Raw genomic sequence first — 26,718 nt, 5'->3', positions numbered from 1 at the left:
GATGTGTTCACTGTCTCATCTCATTTATCTTCAACTTTGGGAGCCAGTGGTCCTACACAGTCCCCCTGGGTGGGCTGAGTGAAATGTACAATCTAGTGGATTATGGACTATAGATGGTATTGCTTTGTATACCATGAAAGTATATGTAAAAAAATATATGTATATGTAAAAATATGTGTGTATATATAAATATAGTATAAAAGTACTGTGCTTTAGGTGAGCATGTTATAAAATACCATGTCATGTCAAGAGGCATGACAGCCAGAAGGATACTAGTTTCTGCAGCTTTTTCAGTATCATTCATGGCTGGTTTCTCTGATTTCCTCCCAGTTTTTACTAATAAAATTTTAGTCAAGGTTTCTTAAGTATCTCAGCCTCATGAAATACTAGTGGTGGTGAAGGTCTGTCGAAGGTTGGAAAGTTTTTACTGCTCTAACCATTTAGACCATTTTCTCATTGAAAATTGGTCAATGAGAGCGGATATACCCAGCACCTGAAACATTTCAATCTGTCTTGTGCATTTTTTTTCAGGAGAGAAAAAACAAATGCATGACTTTTATAAAGAAAGAGGATTAGAAGTGCCCAAACCAGGTGAGCTGTAATCACCCTAAGAAACACTGTTAAGGAAATACCAAATAATTTATTTTAAGGGCTTTTTAAAAAATATTAGTTCACAACTGAAGATGGAAGTACTATTGGAAATATGGGAGTCTTAGTTATCTGGAAATTATAACTCACAGATCTCAGATTGCAAAAATAGATGAATTGGCAGCACTTAAACCCTGATCATGGTTGAATTATTTTAAACTACATATTTTGCTTACAACCAGGAAATATATATAAAATGTGCATTAATGTTATTTGCTGGCTGTTAATAAGTAATAGACATTACAAAGGAGTAAAAATGAGAGCTTCAAAGTCTGCTAAACAGTTGGGGATTATTCTAATTATTTTGTGTCTTCTTATGAAACAAAGCTCTTTGGAGAGTGCTGCGCTGAAAGCTATTAAAATTCTGATTCCGCATAGAATGTAGGAAGAGCTGATTTAGTAATAAAAAAAGGGGATTAATTGCATGGGCTTCTTTACCTGGTGAGCTATTTTGTTTTGCGCAGTGCATGTTAGTATCTTATGCTGCTTTTATTTCAAGTTATCTTTGCATTTTGGCTACTTGAATATTTTAGCTGTCCCACAGCCAGTTCCTCCAAGCAGAGGAAGACCTCGAAAAGTTCTGGGCTCAGTGTTCCGGATCCCACCAGAACTTGACATTTCCATACTTCTGGAGTTTATTGGGTGAGTTGTGGGCAACTGTAAGAGCAATTGACTGACAAGAGTGCTGCTAACATGTGATGGACCATTAACTGGCTCTTGGTTTTCATTAAATGTGCATTTCTTCCGTCTTGAATAGTATTGGGGAGCCAGTTTTAACTTACAGTGCAGTAGTGACAGCCAGCTATGCACAAGTAGATGATGCAGATAACTAAATGTTTAAGATGTATCTTCCTATAGAAGTAGCTTCCTAGGAAGTACAGTTTTAAAATGTAAATGTGTTTTATTTTTAACAAAGTCGTTGCAGTCTCAGTAAACTGAACAGGAAATCTCTGTCTGTTCCAGTCCCTGATCCCTGTAGGTGGCAGCACCAGTAATGCTGGATCTGCTCACATGCTTTCAAATAATGAAGTTTTTAACATTGTGAATCCACATACCTGCCTTAATTTCAGTGTTCATTTTCTTTGTAACTGACTTCCAGAAGTCAATTTGGACCTCAAACCTAGTAAACTTGTACCTGCCTGACAAACAAGATGACTTTTGAATCTGTTTTATTTGTTTTTTTGGTAGTTTTATTTTGAATGTCCAGCATTGGCAGCAAAGCAGGTAATGTTTTGTGCAAATACCTTCTATGCCATGTGGAAATGTCCTCTGTGGTTTTGTTATTTCTATGAAAGAAAACACAGAATATTTCTAACAAAAAAAAAAAAGATGGCTTAACACCATCTACTTTGTATTTTATTTTAGTGACTTTTTAAACCTTTGATAATTTATGTCGTCAAAATTGAAGAGGTTATTTTGGCAATGAGATATTAGTAAAGCAATTTGGGTAAAGAAAACTTGGAATAGATTGGAACAGCCAGAGAAATTGTTACTTTGAAAGTCTTTCTGTCTACATTGTGTCTCTACAGTTTATAATGTGGTCACCAGTGTTGGTGGAACTGTATCAAAGAAAATGACAGCTGTAGTGAAAAAGCTTTTTGATGTTTGTTTCATAGTTCATGACAGATTTCCTTAACTCTGTCTGATACCTGGTACATATTTAGACATGGAGATATTCAGTCACAGTGACTTGAAGTGCCATGTTAATGTATGGTCTGCACAAGTGTTACAGTTATTCCCTGTAGCAAATGGTCAGCTGATTTGTAGCAATGTTTGATTTTTTGCCGTCTCCAGTGCAATGAAAATACTGCACTGTTTCTTCTCTCATATGTACATACTTGCTAATGCAATGCAAGAATAATGAAATGTCATGTGTTGGCCTTAATTAATTGAGAAATTTACACATTGCATTACAAGAAGGAGGTGTGGAGTATAGGTTGTCAATGGTAGGTCATGTGCTCAGGCTGTGCAGATCAATGAACCTTGGCTGAAGCCAGCTGGAAATTTGGTTGCCACATTTGCATGTATTTCACATTCCAGAGAAGCATATGCTGCTTTCTTGAGTTCCTAGCATTAATTAGCATTAATGCTATCAATTAGTACTAATGCATTATTAATTAACATTAATATTGTCATATGAACAGTCTGGGATGCCAGCATCTTGCCCAGAGAGCCCCTTAGGTGGTTGGTTGTGTTCTGTCAGTAACTTCTTAGGTAATATCTGTTAAGGTTCCAAATATCAAGGATCATGAAGTATGAATGTTTAAGCAGCATCAATATTGCAACCTACTCCTATGAAAGTTAGTGTTATATTGTGTTTAAAAATTGCTTAAGCTACATTGGTTTTTACTCACATTTTAGGTAGACAAATCTTAACATCATAAATAGCTGAATTCACAAGAAAAGTGGAGCAGAAAAATAAAGGGTAGGAGAAAAAGATATATAAATTCAGTCCAATATTAATTTATGTATGGTAATTTAGTGAAAGGAGAAGCCTGAGTTGGGAAAATAAGTGGATATACAAGACTCATAAATCAGTAAGTCACTGTTACAATAAAGAGCTTGAGGATATTAATAACTGATGATCTTAGCAATGTTGACTATTTACTCTTTTGTTTTTTCAGAGCTAATGAAGGCACAGGGAATTTTAAGGTACAAATGTGATTAAATTTTTTTCTTACAATTTACTTCAGAAGGAATTATAACCTGAGTATATTTAATTTAGTTTAGTTTTCTTATACTGAGCGCAGCTGGAGCTTTCATCAGAATAATAATAACCAATCTTGTATTACAGTGTATTTCAAACCTATTGTTGTATAACATCACACCTACCCAGCATTTTTTGCTTCTTTTTATCCTCATACATCACAGTGTTTTTTTCATCATCTTTTTTCATCTTCAGTATCACCTCCTACCCTTTCTTGTCTCATATTTGCCCTTCTTTCTGCCTTGTTTATCCTGGGGTCTTTGGGCCACACAGAACATAGGGCTGTTTAAAACATTCAAAAAATAATCAATTGCCTATTATTTTTTAAATGTTTAAACAGCATCTGGAGTTTTAATATGTATTTAGTCCATTCGCTATGAGGTAATCTGCAGGTAGATCAGAGAAGGGTTGTAAAATGTAAGCTGTTTCCCTGTTATTGGGCTGTTGCTTGAGTTTGGAGTTTATGAGGGATTAGTGCCAAAACCTTTAACTTAAAATCTTTATTTATTCTGTGCAGCCTTTGGAAAAGAAGTTTGTGCGTGTTTCTGGGGAGGCAACAATTGGACATGTGGAGAAATTCCTCAGAAGAAAAATGGATCTAGACCCTGCTTGTCAGGTACATCACTTGCTGTAGCAGTCACAAGTTGTCTGTGCTTTGGACAGACATTTCCATTGTTCATTAGATTCTAGAAGTAGTGTTAGAGTTTTTTATGCAGTAAGGATTAAAAAATTGTTTGCAATGTTGTGAGCTGCAAGGAACAACTCTTCTAATTCATTTGCAGCCTGTTCAGATTTTCATAATACTGTAGTAATGGTACAGAATTTCTAAAGAGCCATGTAAAATTTCAGAAAATGAAATTCAAAGCCAAGAGATTCTGCTGTTTTAAAGGTAAAACTAGACAGGAAGGTGGGAATGTGGGAGCATTCCCACATGTGGGAGCATGCAGAGACAGGTGCAAGCTGAATAATAATAAAATTTAACTGAAGGCAAACAAGGGCTAAGAAAGAATTATACTATGGATGGATGTGTTGAAATTAAAGGTATGAATGCAAATACAGACACTTTCCTCCAAATAAGAATTCAAAGGAGCAGAATATGGTACAAAAGAATTTAGCTTCATATTTCTCAACCATTTTGAGAGGAACTGCATGTCAAAACCAGTTTCCAATTCTTCGGTGTATTTCAGCAGCCATTCAGTTGGGAAATTGCAAGAGTTTCGTAATGTGTAAATAATTGTTAAAGGTGTCAGTTCCTGGAAGATGAAGCTGATGCTGATGTGAATAGAAATGGTAGAAGTTTAGTGCTGGGTTTGGAGTTAAGGCTGTTTTCATACAGCAGTAGCTGTGGGACAGTACAGCATGGCTGTGTGCCTCAGTAGTGAGGATTCATGCTGCATACCTTTTCAGTGGTGACAAAGCAAATGAGATATAAATAATTAATCCTGCAGAGGAATTAATGTATTTTCATTTGCTGGTTTCCTCTCAGTGAGAGACTGTAGCTTCTACATGGTGATGACTTGATATTCTAAACAAAAAAAAGTATCCTCAAAATGAGGCTGGAGAAACGTCTTGCATTGTTTAGTCATCGTTTCTTTGAGGGGAAGGAATTGCTTTGTTTATTTGGATTTTCTTAAATAGCACATCAGAATCTCAATTTTCAGGAGCATGTGTCTTGGAAACCACAGGTGTCCATCTTTCAAAATCAGCCTGGGCCTGTGTTTGGAGTGTCTTTCAGAGTGTAAAATCTTTACATCATCTGTTAAGAGGACTTGAGAATTTTTCAGCTGTTAGTTACTTTCTACTTGGACTTTGCCAGACAGGTACAATCCCGTATTGGTGGGTAAATGTTACTACATCTCAAGAGCTGATGGTTTCATAGACTTCGTTTCTCAAGATGTTGCTTGATGCTGAGCTGGTCACTCCTATCTCTGCTAGTATGAAGTTTGCCATTGTGGTATAAGGCAAAATCATTGGCTAGTTCTAATCCTAGCAGTGCAAGTCCTAATCCTAATTCAGTGCAAGTCCTGCCTGTATGGAGGAAATTATGAATCTTTCTTCTACAGATAGATGCCTTGGCTGCCTTTTTTTCTCATCTTAAATGATGTGCTCCCATTTAGTTTTATTTAAGAATGTATTTTTTTGGTCATTAGAAACCTGTAGTTGATTTTTATGCTCCGAGTCATGACTGTTGTCTTGAAGATATCCAGGCTCACTTTTAAAAAATTTGGAAATCCAGGAGATGAAGCTGGAAGCATTTTTTTCTAGCCTGAGTGATCATTTCTTAGTCTTATGGGGACTAAGGAGTGTATGTACTGAGCTGTTACCTTCTCATGGTAGTACACAGAACTGAAGCTGATGGTTTGTTGGTAAACATGCAGAAAGTGAAAGAGATGTCAGATATGTTATTGAAGATTAATAAACCTAATGAATCATGTCTTACTCCAGCTTCCCAGGATGGCTAATAAACTGTAAAACAAGATTAAGGAGAACCTGATTCGGAATTAGCACAAGCAGAAGAATTCAGAGAACTAAGTTACAAACTGTATGTGCAAAGAATTGAAATGTAGAAGATTCTTTGCTGTGTTTTTAGTTTGCTCTGGAAATTTGGAAGTGTTGAGTATGGTAGTGGTTCATTTCCTGTCAGCTTCCCCAATGTATGTTAAAAAATAAATAGATACTAACTTTGGACAAGGTCTTCCTTTTCATATTGCTTCTTTAGTCTTAATTTCCAACTATCTTCATTACCTAAAATAATCAATTTTTATATAAAATGTCTTGAGTTGGGTGTGTTTAGCTTGGGACTGGAGTCCAAGAATTTGATTTCCTTGTGAAGCTTGGAAGTTTCTTTCAGAAACTTATGTTTCAGACGTATTGAGTTAAAATGCACTACATTTGCAGTACTTTTTATTACATTTACCTACAGAAAATTTATTGCAATAATGTTGAATTGTGTCTTACTTGGGACTTTGAAAGATTTGACTGTAAGGAAGGCACAGAGTATATTAATTTCATTTCTGGTTTCATTGTTGAAACTTCTCATGAAGACACTAGGTGTGGTTATTTTGTGAGTGCAGTCAGTTTCTACTGAATATCAGCTTAGTTTGACAGTCTTCAAAAATACTATTGGAGAATGTTTCAGTCATTCCCTGTTAATGATAGAAGGTATGTTCCCCACCCCCCTGAACCCCTGTCTCTCCCTAGACATCTCTGACTTAATCTTTTTGTTTGGAATATGAGCTAATACTTGCCCTTCTTCATTGACATGCACAAGTGCAATGGATTTAGGTTAATGAAAATGTGAAATAAGCCATCTGGCTCGTGTGGAGCAGTATATATAAAAGTCTAAAAAGTAGCATTGAAGCTATTGCCTTTGTTCTTTTTTTCCTACTCTGAAGCTTCAAATTACTTGCAGACTTCTGTATTTGCATTTGCAAATGGCTTATGGTTTAAATTCTCTAATTTATCTGAAGGTTAAGACTTAATTTATTTTTATCTACCTCTTGAGCTGGCAGACTGTAGTTTACTCTTTCTGGTGCTTTGTTGTGAACTCTTCTTTGGGTAATGATTAATTTTCTGTATGTGTTCATGTATCCTTCTAATTACAAGGTCTCTCTTGAATATTCTTGCTGGAATTTGTTGGGAGAGGGTGAAAATAATTTTTTGGAAACTGGAATTGCCAGTAATAGCTAAGTAGGTAACATCTGGTAGGAGCTAAATACAGGTTGTAGTGTTTGGAACCCAGTAGATTCTTGTCTTTGGCAACAGAAGTTTTCTTTTGAGTGTGATTTTCTTTGAGCCCCTCCTGCAGCAGCAGTATTTCTTCCTGCTAGTTCTTCTGTAAGGATGAGAGAAACTGCTGAAAGACTTGCAGCCCAGCTGCTCAGAATTCATTAATGTAGCTGATGGAACAGAAATGTTCTTTAACCAGATGTGCATTCCTAAAAGTGTGTGAACTGCAGTCTTGGGGGAGACTGGGGAAAGGACTCTGTGCTCATACACATTGTAGTTGTTGATTCAGTTTCTTAATGCCAGTCTTAGACCCTGGAATAAAAGCATCTAGGGCCTCTGGAAAGTAAACAGCAGCTAGAGGAAATTGGAAATTCTGACAACTTTTTGAATAACTAGCCCAAATACTCATGTCAGTCTCTAAAACTTTGTGTTTTCCTTGTCCTTCCCAGGTGGTATGTGTTGGTTTGGAAAATATTGATTGAAGCCTACTGCTTTCCAGGCCAAATTGTCCCTTGGGATAAGTCTTATGTGAAGTGTCCCTTCCGTGAACTTTTTCTGGTTTTATTTCTGTCTTACTTAGTGAGCATGAATTTATAATTGTCTGTTATGGTGGCTTTTAGAGAAATAGCTCTAATAGCAGACATGCCACCAAAAGAAAAGAAATGGCATAATGGAAAACCTAGTTTATTTTAATAAGAATTTTAGCAAAAGTGACTGAGAATTCAGCAGATCCACCTTCATGCTTCCTTTCCACAAAATGTCAAGCTACAGTTACTGCTGTCTCAGGCAATCAGTACTAGTTGGCTTCAATTTTACCAGTCATTTGAAATTTTAGTAAATTCATAGCTCTTGTGGTGCTGTTAGCGTTTGGAAACACACATAATCTCAAATAGATTATTGGCAGGTGCTTTGTTGAAGCGCTCGGGAACTAGGGGTATTAGCAACCCAAATCTAGCTTCGCTGTCTTTGTTCAAAGTGCACATATTTATACAATTTCAGCTGTAACACTAATCACTATAACAACCTTATCAATATTGCTTCATTAGAGTGTAGCCCGAGCTTGTAAGAACATGTATGAATCTTATCTATAGAAATATCTATATATATATCTAGATAGATAGATATCTATATCTTACAAACTCCAAATACCGATCCCCATTACTATAAACATTCTAGCTTGCTAAACTATCCCAATATCAAGCATTCTTTCAGCCAAGTTATACAAGATTTTCAGAAACATTTAACCCTGTACTAACATTTCCCCCCTTTGAAAGTATTTCACTTTATTACAATAAGTATGATGCTTTCACTATAGAGTCCTTTAGCTTTTGAGTTTATACTTGATGTTCATCTTCAAATCCACAGTTGTCATAAGAGTTGTTGCAGACTGGAGGACCTGGAGATGACAAATGCAGATGTGGATCTCTGTCCCATGTCAGTGCCTTTATTATTTTCTGGTTCCAGGATACTCTTTTCTTTATCTCTCCTTTCAGAACAGTGTAGATTAACCAAATCACTAAGAGCATGATCAGTAAGATTATCAAACTTTCAATAATACATTTGTTCCATGAGCTCACATTCCGTCCTAACCTTTCAAAGATTTTATCTAACTCACTTGTGGTCAGATCTTCCCATTCTTTCTGTGCCTCATGCTCTATTTGTTTCAACTGATTAATGTTGTGTTCTACATCTGCAGTTATATTTGGGATGTGGATGCAACAATGATCAATTTGTCCTTTTAGGTATCCGCATACTCCGTGTTCTTTCAAAATTAACAAATCCAAAGCCAATCTGTTTTGCAAAGTCATTTTAGTTGTGGCTTGTAATTGCACATTTAGTTCTCTAAGTCCTTCCTTGGTGACTCTTGCTAATCTTTCTACCTGACCTGTAAGTTTGTACAGCATTTCCCTGTTGTAATTTGCTATTGGGTCAAATAAGGATTCCAGGGGCCACCCAAATTTTACACTGCTAGAGGGTTCCTGCCAATTTTCTTCATCTCGATTTTTGTTTTCCTGAACTTCCTGTCTTGTCCTTATTTGCAGAAGTTCATGCTTTCCTTTAAATGGGGATTTCTTCTAAATTGGGCATAAGGTGGGGAGGCCTAAAGTAATTTCCTTTACCTTTCCATCTACAGGAAGGTGTGTTGTCCAGGTGCCATCGCTTGCTGCCCATACAAATTGGCCTGGACTCTGAATTGTACTTCTACTACATACCACTTTCTGAATCACTTGTCCTGTTTTATAATTTATTTTACCTTGTCTGTGTTTGATTCTTCTGCAGGCACATCCAACTCACAGAGCTACTACCAGTGGTGGCATTTGTTTTATTTCTTCATCATCAGAAGTACAGTCATAAGTTTTGTTACATGCCCACCAATTCACTTTGTCTGCCTCTATTCTACTGCTGGTTGCAATGTTCCATACCCCTGGATCTGTTTCATTTTCAGAGCCTTCCCACTTAATGCACCAAGGGGTATCTGCCATATATTGGAATTTTTGAAGCACACTCATTGACCATGCACTGTCCCAAGCCTCAATTTGATCTTTCTCCTCTTGCCATTCACACCTCCATACAAGAACAGTATCTGAAACATTTTCTCTAACCTTTTCACATTTTGGCAAAATACATTCCCACCTTGCTTCGTCATCATTTGAAGTCATGGAAAGGTCCCAATCTATGATTTGCCCCACTTTGCCTTGGCTTAAAACACAATCTTGTTTCTTCAAAGGTTTCATCCACTCTCCCACTATCTTCCAGGTATCTTTAATTACTTGTCTCGTCTCTGGTACCTGCTCACATGCAATTGTTTTGTTCTTTTGTATTTTGGGTAATTTTGATGTTATGATTCCCCAATTTATTTGATCTTCTGCTGCCTTTGGTATTGGCAGACAAGCAGTTATTCTGCTGGTGTTTTGCATATTGGCAAAGTCTGTAACTAATCCAATCATTACATTTTCTGCCTGAATTGTGTTGGAGACTTTTATCACTTGTGTTTCTGGCTGCACCCCCACATCCCTCTTCATTCTAGAATGAAGAGTTGTCAGCTGATCCTTTTGCATTTCACATCCCAAAGTAACACTGATTCTTGCTGATGGCACTAGTGGCCATAAAATGATCACCGTTACAGTTACTAACAACCTAGACATTTGAAACAGTTAAACACGTTTTATCTGCAGCTTTGTTGGTCCTGCAGTTTGTGCAGTCCACAGTTCAGGAAAAGCTTTCTTCACTCTGGTGTGATGTATTCAGAGATCCACTCCAGCTACTTTGACTGCTGTAAAAGTGGTCAACAATACCTGATAGGGTACATTCCACCTTTCTTTAATGGTTCCTTGTTCCAGGTCTTAATGTACACTTCATCTCCCGGGTGGATGTCATGAACTGGATCCTCAAGAGTCAGCGGCCTATTCCACACGAGGGCGCTCCGAAGCCAAGCTAGAGGTTTTCCAAGAGACAGAACATAATTATACACCTCTTGCTTCCCTGTAACATGTACATTTGGATTAGGTTCAGGGAAATCATATGGTTCCCCATACAATATCTCATAAGGACTGACTGACATCCCACTCCTAGGCTTTATCCGAGTCCTCAACAGTGCTATTGGTAAAGCCTGTGGCCACTTCAGTTTGGCCTCTTGGCATATTTTACTGATTTGCCTCTTTAATGTCTGATTCATCCTCTCTCCCTGTCCACTTGATTGGAGGCTCCATGGGGTATGGAGATCCCAAGCTATTCCCAGCAACCTACTTACCTCTCTTACTACTGTGGCTATGAAATGTGGGCCCCTATCTGATGATATTCCTAGAGGCACCCCGAATCTTGGAATGATTTCTTGTAGTAACCACTTGACTATTTCCTTTGATTGGTTTGTGCAACAGGGAAGGGCTTCTGGCCATCCAGAAAATGTGTCAACCCCCACTACCAGATATTTGTATCCTTGAGTTCTTGGTAATTCTACAAAATCTACCTGCCAATAATCTCCTGGTTCTATTCCTAACTGAATTCTTTCTAGGTGTGTCTGTCATCTAGCCACTGGGTTGTTCTTTAAGCAAATTTCACATTTTGATATTACTGATGTTGCCATTGTTAACATCCACACCGAGATTAAATTTCACTTTAGCAATCTCACCAATGCCTCTGCATCCCAATTACATTTGCCATGTTTAATTTGTAGAATTTCTCTCATTATCAAGAGAGAAGATACCACAATTTGTCCTTGTGTAGTTACCTACTACCCTTCTGAATTCTTTTGTGCATTTAGAAAACGCCCCAATCGCTCATCCTCTGTTGAATATTTTGGTTTCAGAGGCAAATTGAATTGAGATACATTAGTTTTTAAAGGTACCAATGCCATTGCAGTTTGCACTTCTCAAGCAGCTTGTCTGCCTTTCAATTCCCCTTGTAAATCTTGGAGCTTCCTGGTTGGTGTGCTCTACAGTGCATAACTGCCACTTGTTCAGGTCTTTGTTCTGCTTTTATTAATTGCAAGTTTGCATCTTGATGTTTAATGTGCGTACCTTGAGAAGACAGCAGTCCTCTTTCTCTTTACAGTGCTCCACGTACATGCACCACTCCAAAAGTGTATTTTGAATCAGTCTGTATATTCACCTTTTTCCTTTCACTCAACTCCAATGCTCTGGTTAGGGCAACCAGTTCTGCTTATTGGGCAGGTGTGTTTGCTGGTAAGGCCTTTGCCTCCATCACTGCACCTGTTGTTGTTACCGCATATCCAGCGTATCTGGTCCTGCTTTCCACAAAACTGCTTCCATCTGTAAACAGCTCCCAGTCTGGCTGTTCTAGTGGGACATCTTTCAGATCTGCTCTAGCTGAACAGGTGTGTTCTATGAGTTCCACACAGTCATGTTCCAATAGGCCTTCTTCAACTGTTGTACCTAAAAACAAGGCTGGATTCAAAAGATTAGTTGTTTTTTAATGCTACATCATCCTGTTCCATTAGAATTACCTGGAATTTCATCATTTGACTTGGGGATAGCCAATGGCTCCTCTTTTGTTCTAAGACAGTGGTTACCATATGTGGTACATAGACATCATGAGTTTCCTGGCTTCTTGTATCAGCATCACAGTGGCTGCAACTGCCTGCAGGCATGAAGGCCATCCAGCACTCACATTGTCAAGTTGTTTGGAAAAGTAGCCCACCGGCCTTTTCCAGCTTCCCAAACGTTGGGTCAGCACTCCCAGTGCTAGGCATAGCCTTTCATGTACAAACAGCTGAAAATCTTTGGACAGATCAGGTAATCTTAACACCAGAGCAGTTGTCAATGCCTCCTTTACTTTGAGGAAGGCTTCCTTCTGTGGTTTGCCCCAGGTAAACGGCTGCGTCTTCTGGGCTTCATACAGGGGTTGTGCAATTAGTCCATAGTCCATGATCCACAGGCGGCACCGCTCTGTCATCCCAAGGAAGACTCGTAGGTCATGCAGGTTCTGGGGTTCTGGAATAGCACAAATAGCTTGAATACAGTTAGTACCTAGTTTTCATCGTCCTTGTGAAATTTCACATCCCAGGTAAATCAGTCTGCTGGGCAATTTGTGCCTTTCCTTTAGACACCTTATATCCTCCCATTCCCAGTTGATTTAAGATCTCAATTGTTACTTTTATACAGGTTATCTCCTCCTCTGTAGCTATCAGTATATCATCAACATACTGTAACAGCAAGTATTGTTCTCTTGGTACTTGCCCGTTCTCAGTCCAAATCTCCAGTTCCTTTACCAGTTGGTTTCCAAATAGGGTCAGACTGTTCTTGTATCCTTGTGGAAGTTGTGTCCAAGTGAGCTGAGTTTATCTTCTGTTTCCTGGATTTTCCCACTCAAAGGCAGTTTCCTACTTTCTTTGTCAGGGGGTATGCAGAAAAAGGCATCTTTTAAATCAATTACAGTAAACCATTTATATTTCTCTTTTACAGATGTCAACAATGTGTAGGGATTGGCAACCCCTGGGTAAATGTCTTTCGTTATTTTATTTATTGCTCTCAAATCCTGTGCTAGTCTATACTCACCATTTGGTTTCTTTATTGGAAATATTGGTGTATTATATTCTGATTCGCATTCTTCTAGAATTTGGTATTTCAAGAATTTATCAATAATCTTTACTATTCCTTGCCGTGCTTCTGGTTTTATGGGATACTGTTTGACCTGTACAGCTCTTGTCCCTTCTTTTAATTCCACATGTACTGGTTGTGCCAATTTAGATTTTCCCGGTTTATCTGTTTCCCGCACTGAGGGAATTACTGCATCTTCTACTTCCCTAGGGATGGTGGGAACTGGATTCTCTTTTATCATTAAAATTTGTCCTGACTTTGATTTGGGTATTTTCATTAAAAGTTCCCCATTCTCAAAGTTATTACTGCATCAAATTTGCCGATAAATCTCGCTCTAAAAGTGGAATTGAGCACCCAGGCACATACAAGAATTCATGCATCAAAACTTTGTTCCCAAAAGACAAATATGGGGGTTGAAGAATGGCTGATGTTCCTCCTTCCCTGTGGCTCCAACTATTGTTGTTTTGTCCCCAGTTTGCCCTTTCAAATCATTTAGTATGTGACCCCCATATCCCCCAGGAATTTTGCTTCTTTATCCCCCAGTTGTATAGTCACTAAAGGTTCCTGTGTAGATTTTTGTTCCGATTCTAGTCAGCTGCTGTACTCTCCCAACACCATTAATTTTGAAACATCCTGATCCTGGTTGGACTAATTGCCCTGGTTAAACCGATTCGGGCACTCATTTTTCCAATGCCCCTCTTGTTTACAATAAGCACATTGGTTTAACCTTAATCTTGGCATAGCCGTTCCCCCACATCCTCTACCAAGCCCACCCCTCCCCAGTCCACGACCACCTCTGCCACGTCCTCTGAAACCTGGATTCCCTTTTCCTTGCATTACTGCCAAAAGACTTTGCTGCTGCTTTTTACTAGCCTCCTTTTCCCTGTTATTGTATACCTTCCAGGCTACCTCAAGTAGTTTATCCAAACTCCTTAATTCCTCCCCTTCTAATTTTTGCAATTTTCTTCTAATATCATCCTGCGACTGCTCAAGGAAAATGTGGGCAAGCTGCATCTTCGCTTGTTCTGTGTCTATTTGGAGATCTGTATATTTTCTTGCTGCTTCCCTGAGCCTTTCCAAAAATGCAGTAGGGGATTCTTTCTTTTCCTGTCTTATCTCATATGATTTAGACCTATTAATAGTCATAGGCACAGCGTTCTGAACCCCTATCTGGACCCACTCTTGGTATTTCTTCAGCCTCCGCATACCCTCGTATGTATGAGGATCCCACCCTGCGTCCTCGGTTGGAAAATTCTCATCTAAAGTCCCTGTCACCAGCCTATTTCTGATATCCTCTCTTGCTCTTTCCCTGGCTACTCTTAGCACCATGTCTTTCAGAATCCATTAAAATATCTAATATTGCTTGTATATCATCCCAATCCAGATTCTGAGTTTTCATGATCATTTTTACCACCCTTGCCACTTTATCAGGATTTTCCCCATAAGTTCCAGCTGATTGTTTCCAAATTACCAAATCCACCAGAAAGGTACCTTTACAAACACCGGCCCCTCCGCTCCTACTCCTTGTCTCAAGGGGGCAATCGCAGTCTGCTTTTGTCTGCCCAAGTCTTTTCCTGTTTTAGACAGGACTGGGGCAAGCTTTGACCGAGTCCAATGAGATACCGGTGTCGCTGATTCATCATCACCCCCACTACTGCTGTCTTCCTCACCCGCATTTCTCCAATTTCCTTGTATCACAGTTAAATTTTGATCATCTCCTGGAGAGGGATCAGGTGAAGGTGTGAGAGGAGGGTAGAGAGGGAAGGGTGAAGTAGGGTTAGGTGAAATAGGATTGGGTGAAGTAGGGGCAGGAGAAATAGGGTCAGATTGTTTTGGTTCACTTGGAGCCACTTGTAAATCAACATCCATATCGTTCCCCCAACACAAACTTTCTTTCAATGTCAGGCATTCTAAACAATGCTGCCCTTTTACACAAGCCTCACACTTACCACTCACAAATGTCTTAACCACCATCAATCCACACTCAGTCTGCCTTATCTTGCAAATAGAAAAACAAATCAACATATGGAACTTCATCCCATTTTCCCTCCCACTTACAAAACAACATCAACTGTAGAATGGTGTTATATTGCAAAGAGCCATTCTTTGGCCACTTTTCCCCACTCTCCAGGATATATTCTGGCCACTATGTATTACAATAATCAATCAACTTAACCTTAAATAAATCTTGCTCAAAATTACCTTGTTTCCAGTGTGCTAATAAGCACCCCAAGGGAGAAGTACGTGGTATGGGAGCACTGCCACCCCAAGTCCCTTTAAGTTTCTCCGTATTACAGCTACAATACACGACTGATGCTGAACCTGCAATGCTTTCGCAGTTGTCTGGTGGATGGCGCTTAGGCAGTACCACGAATTCCTCTAGCCCAACCGTGCAGAGCTTTCAGTGCCTCTTATCGGCAGGCACCAGAGCAGACCGAAAAGCACCTTACCTCTCTCAGAGGGACATTGAGCGGTGGAGACGGTCGCGGCCGGCTGGGCTCCCCGAGAATCCCTCGGTGCCGGCTGGAGCGTGATCGGGTCACGAACTCGCTCAGCAGCACTCACAGGGTCCCATCTGGGTCACCAATAATGTTAGCATTTGGAAACACACATTATCACAAATAGATTATTGGCAGGTGCTTTATTGAAGCGCATGGGAACTAGGGGTATTAGCAACCCAAATCTAGCTCCGCTGTCTTTGTTCAAAGTGCACATATTTATACAATTTCAGCTGTAACACTAATCACTATAACAACCTTATCAATATTGCTGCATTAGAGTGTAGCCCGAGCTTGTATGAATCTTATCTATAGGTATCTTAGAGACTCCAAATACTGATCCCTGTTACTATAAACATTCTAGCTTGCTAAACTATCGCAAATACCAAGCATTTTTTCGGCCTAGTTATACATGATTTTTGGAAACATTTAACCCTGTACTAACAGTGCTGGTGCTTCTTTTGTAATGGAATATATTCATTCCTGTATGACACAAGGATTCCTCTGAGACACATTTCACAAATTATTTTTGCACTGACCTATTTTTTTTCACTGTATGTTTTATTCTCTTGTCCTTAAAGAATGAATGCTAGCATAACAATTAGCAAGCAGAATTTCAGGCTTTGGTGCTGGAATTAGGAGATTAAGCATTTGGTATTCAGAGAACTCTAATACAGTAAATGTGAAAAACTCTTCTCAATTTATTATTAGACACTGGCTCTTTAATGACTGCCATTTGAAACTGGAGCAGCAGATACAACAGTGTACTTTCAAAAAAGCATTTTAATTTTGAGAGATTGTCAGCAGCTGTGACTGTCTGCAGCCTTTATTGGTCAAACGGATTAGATTTTCTGTTTTTGTAGAATATATAAAACATTTATGCGTTATGTTTCATTGGGAGCAAGATTGAATTTACAGTGCCTTATGCTATAAAAAGTGTAGAAGTAAGCTTATAAAGCAAAAGTAATTAAACTCATATCTCTGGAAAGCAAAGCAGTCATGTTTGTCTTCCTGCAGTAATAACTGCAGAGGTTAAGAATGCATGGAAGATAGCAGAAAGAAATGCAGACAATTTTCCAAAAAGAAAATTTATATTTTTTAAGTGCTGTGTTACATACATCAAATGTTGATGCTAAATATATGAGTATGTATGGTTCAATAGCTAATCAGTATTTACTGTTATGTCCACACAAATTTTTGCTTCCTGGCTTCCTCCTGGAAGCTAAAAGCAGAAGTACTGCTGAGCAATTTGCATCTTTTGCACATTAAGAATCAAACATGAGGAGAGTATTCTGCATCATTCTCATGCAATACAGGTGGTACAGTAAATTAGTCCTTTTTGAACCTCTGAGGAGTAGAATTCCTGCATTCCCAAGTCTCAGGACAATGTGGTCTGCCAGCATAAATCTTACTAAATCTTTCCACGAAGAACAAGAGAGAGGTAGTAGGTCAGCCTGCAGAAGAAGATAAATCTGGGGGAGTGGAATAGCTGCAGCACTGAGTGCATCCTGTGGTGGAAAGTGGCTATATAAGACAATACGTCATGATATTGCAGTGTGTTCCCCAACTGCTGCAGGGGCAGAGCTTAGGCAGCTCCCTTGCAGAAAGCTGTGGGACTGCTCATTGTCAATGCTCTGATCTTCAATTTTGGGGTCTTGTCAATTCACAAATGAGAGCACTCTCATTTTCTTATGTAGAAACTGCTCATAAAGAAAGTGTAAGCAAGCTCCAGTTGAGAGAAAAAAACAGCGTGATGTTATCTGCTCTAATTTGGAATTTACATTATGTACAGTAAATCCATGATAACTTTATAGAGAAGCCTATTTTTCATAGTAATCAAAATAAGGAATTCAAAATACCTGATTAAATTTTGTGTTTTCCACAAAGTTATTGTTTTGTGGGCAGTTACTAAACAAAAGTGCCTCCCATGGAATTTCAGACACCACTGACAGAGTTCAGCTGCAGTCGAGGACAACGCATGGAACTGCTGAGTATGCCCTGCAGCTGCACCCCAGGAATACTGGCTGAGTGCATGTTGGAGGAGGACTGTGTGATGTAACTGCTGACAGTGGCATGTGCCAAGATGCTTGTTACCATTCAGGCACTTCTTCCACAGTATTAAGTGGAACTAGTCACATGTTTTCTCCCTCAAGATAAGAATGAGGGTAGGAATGGCTCTTTTTTTTTGGTGGTGGTGCAAACAAGTTTCCCTCTTTTGCAACTGATGAATGACACCAGATGTTTGTGATGGTTTTAATGCATGATCTAAATTCCCGTTAAATTCATCACAGATATTACTAAATAGCTTGTTTCAGTGGACACACCAAACTGAATGAAACAATAAACTGTCCTCTCTGTTGAGCAGTGAGCCCAGGTCAGGGTCATGAAAGGCATTAGGGCAGTGCAATAGAACTGTGAATACTGAATGCATTTGGACAACAGAGGTAAAGATGGCTTTAGTGTCTAACATGCTAGCATTGAGCTCTGCTAATAAAATTGAAAGCGCTTGGGGTACTGTTTTGCTATTCCAAAGGCAAGTTAAACTTAACCATGCCTTTTTTTTTCACAGGTGGATATAATATGTGGTGATCACCTGCTGGAGCACTACCAGACACTGAGGGAAATTCGTCAAGTCATAGGAGAGAGTGCCGTACAGGTGGGTGGCAGATGGGGCTTTGTTCTAGGTTTTTTGTTTCAAAACAGAAGACCTCTCTTAAGCCCTCAGGTAGCACCAGTTTTTCTGAAGAAGTTATTTAGAAAAATCTCTCCAATTTATGCAAAATCATTTTTATCTTGTAAGTAGAGTTGTAAGTGTACCATGTTCTTCATCTCATGATGCTCTGGATATGAAGGATTTGTGTTGGGTTTTGTTTTGAGGTTTTTTTTTCCCCCCAAAACAAGTTGCCACCTTACCAGTGATAAAATGTACCAGCCATTCTTTCAATTAACATTCTTTGTTTTTCCTCTCTGGCAATTGCATCTCTGCAGGAAATCAGAGGACAAATCCCAAAAAAGGCTATCCTTGTGACTGGGTGAGGAGAATAGACTTGCTTATAAAAACACAAACCAAAGATAGAGGGTAATGAATGCAGTAAATGTGCTTTATGCATATTGTATTGGCTCTGGTCACAGCATGAGTGTACGGCCAGGTATTTCTTGTTGATAACTTGCTGTCTTTAGAGTTGCTGGCTTTGCAAATAAGAATGCATTTCTTAAAAATTCTTTGCAAATCTTTTCAAAGCATCTTTAAAGGATCACACCATTTTAAAAGTACTGTAAAAGCAATGAAGTACTCTGCCAAGTGCATTGTAAGATAGAGATGTAAAATTGTGATATATGGTAAATTGTATCTTAATCTGAACTTGGAAGTCTGAAAAGTTAATATTTAATATAGTGGGAAGAAATAGTATTAGGTATTTTACTTGGAAAGCAATCTTTGCAGATAGCAGAAGGATTAAAATAGTAGCAAAGTCAGCTCTCCTCACTTGTTTGTGCACACACATGCACAAACATTTGCATTTAAAATTCCTGCTGAGCTCTCTTATGCTACAGGAAAGTTTCTGTGTTGGGGGCAGGAAGTGAAAAGCTGATTTTGAGATCTCTTGGACTTTGCATCACTCGTGCTTTATTTGAATCACTAGGAGGGGTCCCAGAGTCAGGGCAGAGGTATTTGGCTCATGTTGGTGTTGGCAGACAATAAAATCTGTGAGGTTTATGCAGTTTCTACAGTTGCAGGGAATAAATGCCACAGCTGATGTCTTAGCTGTTTTATAATAGCATGAAGAAGAAATGAAAACGTAACCTAATTCAGTTTGGGGAGCAGGGGATAGAAACTGGGAGGAAGTGGGTACTGGTAACAAACTTCTAAAAGTTTCTAACACTATGAGTCATTGCAAGTAAATTCAGCGATCAGCACATAGTGATGGAAATGCCCTCTGCTGAAAGCTTCAGTAAACAGCAGGGGTATATCACATGTATGGCTTTAGACTTGAGCTTAGCATCAAAACTTTTCATGTATGAAAAATGCTCTTGGGGAATCACTTCAAGGAATACTGCAGCAGTTTCATTTCTTGTCAGAACTGGGTCTGCCTGGCTGATGTTCAGTGATAAAGTACCAGTCAGCAGCTCCAGGAAGAGAGCAGTTCTCTTTGGATGCATTCTCCAGTGATGTTTCAAATCTCATTTATTACCAAATCAGTATGCTAGCAATTAATTCTCTCAAAGCTTCTCTATTGGACAAACAAATAGAAAAGAAACAGCTTGGCTTATTGTGAAGTCTTGTTCTTTCACAGTCACTTTTGACAGGAAATTTGAAAGACGGGGTTCATCTTAATTTCTCTTCATATCGTTAGCAGATCTCTAAGGATGCCAAATTGTTGCAGTAGTAGTGTTGCTTCTTTTTTGATATTGAAATAATTGTGACATTTTCATGTTCTTTAGTCTAACATTATAATATTTTTAAAGAAATCCAGAGGATGCATTTCTAGGATTAAAAAAACCTTGGAAAATATTTTTAGATAATTACCCATGAAAAAAAATCCCAGTGGATAGGTCAAGTCTAAAACGGTGAGGGTTGTTTGTTTCTCACCACAACCTGAAATTCAATAAGGGGCACAGTTGTTCTGGCCAGTGAAACTACAAGTACAAAGGAATGTTTGATGAATTTTACATTAAACTCCAAGGGCATCTTGTGCCTTTGTAACTTTCCAGCCTTTCCCAATCAGTGTTGGAGCTTGGAATGTCCCTAATAGCTCTCACCAGGATGCTGAGACACTGTTCAAAACTGCTGTTGTCATTTATAGGTTTCTGAGGTTCATTGTATATCCTTCATGCAAAGAATACAGCTTCAGTAGCTGCTTCTGCAACAGAAAGTCATTTGAAAGAATAAACATTGAGCTCTTTTATTTAGATGAGTACAGCCACTGTTAAAGGGGAAAAATATCTGCTATTCTAAGTCACATTTTTCTCTTGCAAGTTTGTTCATGTCAGCAGTTATTCTTTTTGCAGGGAAAAGTGATTATAAAAATGCAGATAAGTTTCTCTTTGGAAAATATATTAATTTTAACATGCATTCTTTGGTAGCATTTGCAGTACAGCCTCATATATATTGTGTGTGATTTATAGTTCTGAACCATAATCACTGTGGGGGTTTTAATGGCTTTTACTTACACTGAATGATTCTTAAAATTTGTTTGTGAAGATTTTGGGTGTTGCATTTATTTATTTATTTATTCCTACTGACTAGCACTGTGTAATGATCCCTTAGAGCCTGAGTAAATGGAAGTTTCCTGGAGATGCAAACTAGCAGGATTTTAGTTCTTCTGGATACATTTCTGCCTTTCCAACTAGTGTAGTGAAGACCAAGTGCAATCTGATGATAAAATAAATATTCCTGACACTGACCCCATAGTAACCTATTTGGGTTGTTTTAATTGGAGTACAGAGGCAACTAATTTTAGTGGTTGAATGTAAGCCATTAACGTATTCATTTCTGAGTAACTGATAGAAGGCTAAAAAAGAATCAGGAAAAAAATCTTGTTTAATCTTGTAGATGTCAAGATATTTTGCCACTTCTGAAATTGAGTGGTTGGCTAAATCTTCCTAATTAGCTGAAAGTAGGATTTCTAGGTCTGTTTTGGGTAAAACCATAAAAAACTCACTGACAGAATTTATATAATAAGAAACAACTTTGCTGCTTTTTTTTTGCTCTTTTTTTTTTTTTTTTGACAGTGTAAAACTTGGCTTTACTGCAAGGAGTGATCAAAGACACAGAGTCTTTTAGAGGCTCAGTTTTGTTACTAAGTGTTGAGATCTGCCTGTAATTAAGAGTTTGATCAAGTAGCTGAGAAAGGAAGCTTGTTATTAACTAAATGGGAATATAACTTCTTCCCTGTATTACCTTCCTCCCTTCTGCTGCACAAATGCAACCTGATCCAAGCTGCTGGTTATTTTCACTAGTTTAAAACTGGGCCTTCTCAGAGTTCTGCATCACTGATGGGTATAATGAGCTCACACATGGGAAAAGCTAAAAGGAGTAGCTTCCTTGATGTCCTTGGCCCTTGGCACAGAGGCTTGGCAGATTATAATGGTGTCTTTGTAGCTCTCACCTTTTTGTAACCCAATGCTATTGTGCTGTTTTTTTGGTCTCCTGAGCTAGGCAGCAAGAGCTGTGCTCTGATTTAATTGCTATGACCTTCTAGCACACATTTCCTATGGAAGTGTTTTACTCTTTGCTATGGGGTTATTGAATTTGGAAAGTGGGGCACTTTTTGTTGCTGCTGCTCTTAGAACATCAAAAGGGTTGTATGTGCTGATGTTTTGGGCTGTCAGTTCAACTTTAAAGTTTATAGTTGGGTGTAACAGGTGGAATCCTTTGTAGTTTTTTAGGTCAGGGTCACAAATATTCGTCCAAGGACACGGGAGAGCTTTGCTTTTCTTTTGTGCCTATCTAAGTTAACCTTGAGGTTTGTAATGGGCAGTGATAACTCATTCTCTTTTTGGAGTTCTTTTAATAACAGTATCTAGAGAAAGCAGCTGAACATAGATAGAAATGTGTAATACTTTACAAGTGAATAATTATAGAGTAAGAAGTTACTGGGGTAACTCGCAGCTTCTTTTTGTAGAGAAGGAATTGCTGTGGGTTTGGCCTTGGGTTTAACAGGGCTATTTCCTTTAAATGTCCGACTGCCTTATGTACCATTTTAAAATTATTTATCAAAGAAAATACATTGCAGCATTTTCTTCTTCTAGAAATACTTTTTTCCTTTAAGAAACTGAAAAATAGAGGAAAAGTGGTTTTGACCACAATTTTTCTCCAAAACTAAAGTTTTGAATGTGTCTTATTTTCTCTTTTGAAGGAGCTAGTGGGCACAAGGAATAAGTACCTTTGGGAAGGTATTACAAGGTTTTTATGTGCCAAGAGGTTCCTGAGTAACCTCTTAGAACCTGTTCTACCTTGCAATGCTGCTATCCCAATTTATGCTAATCACCTAGTTAGTTAAAGCTCCTGTCTCCTCCTGTGTCCTTTCAGGAGTTAGCAATGGAATCCTGGTTATTAACAGGGTGAGAAGATGAAGTTAGTTAGTACTAATACATTATCTTACATCCTGTGTATTAACAGATAAAAACATCTGAAGCAAAATACAGTAAAAATTCTAACACATTAGTTGGTAATAACATAGATCTCTCTTCAAAACAGAAGTTCTTTTAAAGTCTGTCCATATAAATAGTTGCAGTGCAGTGTCAGATTCCCAGTGGGTCTGTGGTGGAAGTGCCAGGCCTTTCAGCAGCTGCCTGTGAATTAAGTGACGTAAGTAAGACTAATGGGTCAAAAGTGTCCTGTTTCACAGGTGAAAGGGATTTTTTATTATGTCAACAATCTTTGAAGAGGAGAAATATGAGTTAATAAACTAACAGTTTGTCATTTGGAGGTTTTTTAATCCAATGCATTTACAACTTAATAAATGTATATGGTAGTAGTCTGGACTCTTGGGCAACTTTTGGCAGCACCTTCTAGAACTACTTAATGGGTTACATTTTTTTCTGCTCCACAGCACCCTGTGGAAATCAGCACAGCTTTTAAAAAAGAGCCTATTGTATGATGATGATAGCATTATATCTTTAATATAAAAGTAGTACCAGATTTTACCTTTTTTTTAACACCCTTTTCCATCTCAAAGAGGAGAGGAGGATACAGTTACTTACCTTGATACTTCAAACCTTGCATTCTCCATATGGAAGGGACATGGTATAAAATGGTGAGATTGTAGCTGGGGTCCTGCCATGGAGCAATTGTTGTACCAGGTGGTGACAGAAATGCCTCATGGAGGAGGGAAAGTGCTATGATGAGACAGTTTATTTCTCTTCTCTCTAGGATGGTCTACTTGTACTGCACTATGGTCTGGTGGTATCTCCACTAACTTAAAGGTGTCTGGAATATCAGAAGGCAAACGAATCTGAAGTCATGGAGCTTCTTCACTGCTGTTTCTCACCAAAGAAGCCGTCGCATTTCCTGTGACAGGAAGCAAGTGAAAGGAACCACCACTAACTGCTGTGTGCTTGTAATGTAACATCTGACTTTACCACTGTAAAAAATTGCAGCTTCTGTAAGTACAGCTGTAGATGTTGCTATGCTTCATGTTACAAATTACTGTCTTCAAATTTCACTCAGCTCAGGGAAATTAGATGCTCAAAGTAGCTAAATTTTTTTTACTTTCTAAAACCACAAGATTTCACAGGGTGAACAGCCTTTTTTTCTCTAAGCTCTGAGATTTCTCTTGCTAAGTGTCTAGCTAGAACAGTGCTCTCAGGGATGATCTTCAATGAGCAGTATAATTTGTTTTGGGGAAGAAACAGTCATTTGCCTAAAAGAAAAGTATACTGTGATCATCTGTCTTTGGATGTGATTTGGGGAGAGGAAGGAAACTTCAGAAATGCAGACCAAAATAGGTAGAAAATGATGCAGCATAAGCATTGTTTTTTGAGAAGTAGCATTAACTTCATTGTTTTTCTTGAAGAAAGACAATTTTGTTTGCACTGGAAATATATTTGCTGGTAGTTTGGCTTATACCAAATGGTGGATCATGCATCTCTAGTCTGAATGGAGATGAGCTAGCTGTAAGCTGGTTAAACTATGCATGAAAAAAAAAACGTAGCACCTCTTTCTACCTGCTTGCTGTACATAAATTAATCACTGTCAACCTGATTCTGCTATCATGTAAAATCCATTAACTGACTTGACTGTCAGGACCATAAATCCATTCACTTTAGCACATACCTCTCCAGCAGCTGTGAAAATGGTCACTTTTTCCACTCTTTCTAATGTGTTTCAGTGCACTGTAGTGGAGACCTGGGTTAAGTAATGTAATACCTGCCTGTTGCTACCAGATTCACAGAGGACATTAGGTGACTTTAATTTTAACATGTTAAAATACTAGGTTTGTGACAGCTGTAACACTTCAAATTTTCTTCTGTTTAGGATTTCCATGTCGTCTTGTGCAGCATTAAGGATCAGAGAGCTCTGTGTGTTATGGTCTTGCTGCATACTGGGTTGTCAGTGTGGGGATTCATGAAAGTTTCCATTAGGCACCAGGCTCTTTCCCTTCCCTACAGTCAGTGCAGAGAAAAGGGAGATTCCTTTGTAAGGCATTTCAGATCACCTAAGTTACAGAAGCATAGAATTCTTAGTGTTGGATGGGCCTCTGGAGATCATGCAGTCCAACCTCCCTGCCAAGGCAGGGTGACCCAGAGCAGGTAACACAGGAATGTGTCCAGGTGAGTTTGGAATGTCTCCAGAGAGAGAGACTCCACACCTTCCCTGAGCAGCCTGTTCAGTGCTCTGCCACTCTCAGTGTAAAGAAGTTCTTCCTTCGTCCAGTCCTCCTTCTTTCAGTCAGCTGGTGAGGCAGCAGCTCAGTCCAGGGGTGAGGGTTTGACTGAGCTGTGCAGGGGTTCTGGAGCTTGGGGACACCTGAGCAGCAGCCCCAAGTTCCATCCAGACAAGGAAGCCCTTGGCTTGGAGGCATGGAGGGGACATTGCCAGGAGCATCGAGGGACATTGAAGTGTCCCTAAGGAGCAGAGCAACCCCTTGTGGCCTCTGCTTGACCCTCTCCAGGAGCTCCTTGTCCTTCTTGTATGGAGGACCCCAGAACTGGACACAGTACTTCAGATGTGGCCACACCAGGGCTGAGTAGAGAGGTAGGATCACTTCCCCTGGCCTGCTGATCACACTCTTCCCAATGTACCCCCAGATTCCATTTGCCCTCCTGGCTGCAAGGGCTCAAATGTATTTGTTCACTGTCAGCCTAAGAGGACTGGCATCCTTTGTCTAAAGAAAGCTTTCATGAATCCTCCCTCAGGTCTTTACAATAAACATTGTTTTGTCTGTGAAGTTGGCACCATAAGAAAAAAAAAGTTTTGTTTGAAGTAATTCTTGTGATGCTTCTAAAAAACGTAACAAAAAGCCTTTTTAGCTACAAACTCCTATTTTACCTTTAAAGTTTGTATAAAAGTAGTGTTTAAAATGCAGCAGAAAATGAGATTATTTTGTAAACACCTTGTGAGTTGTGTTGATAAAAGATTATATATTGTAACAGTAAAATAAACTTTATTTTAGCCAATTTAAAAAAAATTGAGCCCTTGTGTTTCCATGCCATGTTTCCTATGTCAGCCTCATAATTACAGTAGACGATAGTGAAACAGCTGAATGTGCTCTGGGGTTGTTAGAATGACAAATTTCAATTAAGAGGCTGAATGGTGAAGGGTAATTCAATATCAATCTCCACTGGAGCTAAGTGTGGTATTGTTAGCTGGAATAACGTGAAATCTCTGGGACTGTCCTTTTAATGAGGATTTTGGTGAGAAATGGCTCAGTAAAGAAGTCAAGATGATTTTTCAACAGAAATACAGGAGAAATAATCCTATGTAAAGGACTTCCTTTTTCATCAACAAGAACATCTTTTTGTGAAATCCACCCCTCAGTTATTGTCCTTCATGTTTATGGCTGTTGTTCTCAAGTCCCTGTGAACTGACTCTTTCTCTGCCACTGGAATCAAGGCATCTGGTTCAAATACTCAGTATTGCCCCTTCCTGTTCCATTATCACTCAGGGGTTTGTTTTCAAATTTATAGCTCTGTGCTATAAAATCATAATTAGTATAGTCACATTTTACATTGTGAATTCACCTTAACCCTGGCTTGAACTTCACATCTACAGAAGGGCTCATGTGCAGAGTTTTAACAGCTGTATAGAAGCTGATAGTTAATTCAAATTAATGTCATTCTAGGATGCATTTGACTTGCATGGCCCCAAGAGGGCTGTGCTGCTACTGGCACTAATGTCACTGTCAAATTCTGCTTTTCAAATAAAAAAGGGCCTCCTGCCTATCTTCAAAGGATTTTCCTGCAGGGCAAATCACATGCCAGCTAAAATGCAGAAGGTGAACACTCCCTTCTTCACCCTGTCGGTGGCTTAATGAGGAGGATTGAAGGTCTGTAGCCTGTGGTATTTTTGACATGAATGCTTAGTGACCTGTTATTTCCCTTTTGTCCACTTCTCTCTATTTCTTCCTCACCTGCCTTC

At 38.9% G+C, this 26,718-nt stretch overlaps 1 protein-coding gene across 4 annotated transcripts in view; it reads left to right on the top strand.

The window, feature by feature from the left end:
- The window catches only part of PCGF6 (polycomb group ring finger 6), a 41,112-nt gene that overhangs the window by 4,670 nt on the left and 9,724 nt on the right, over positions 1–26,718 (top strand). For 2 of the 4 annotated variants that reach the window (XR_009277816.1, XR_009277815.1), the window contains exons 5-10: positions 532–591; positions 1,182–1,290; positions 3,273–3,300; positions 3,873–3,971; positions 18,208–18,294; positions 23,512–23,743. Coding sequence is in view for 1 of the 4 variants with exons in the window: in XM_058840750.1 (XP_058696733.1) it covers positions 532–591; positions 1,182–1,290; positions 3,273–3,300; positions 3,873–3,971; positions 18,208–18,294; positions 23,512–23,562 (434 nt within the window). In the remaining 3 variants the exon portion in view is untranslated. Of the gene's footprint in view, positions 1–531; positions 592–1,181; positions 1,291–3,272; positions 3,301–3,872; positions 3,972–18,207; positions 18,295–23,511; positions 25,777–26,718 lie in introns of those variants that run through there. The other 2 variants (XM_058840750.1, XR_009277817.1) reach the window with 2 other exon arrangements.

Source organism: Poecile atricapillus, chromosome 6 (genome assembly GCF_030490865.1).
Source record: "Poecile atricapillus isolate bPoeAtr1 chromosome 6, bPoeAtr1.hap1, whole genome shotgun sequence".
NCBI lineage: Eukaryota > Metazoa > Chordata > Aves > Passeriformes > Paridae > Poecile > Poecile atricapillus.
This window is presented reverse-complemented; position numbering and strand designations above follow the sequence as displayed.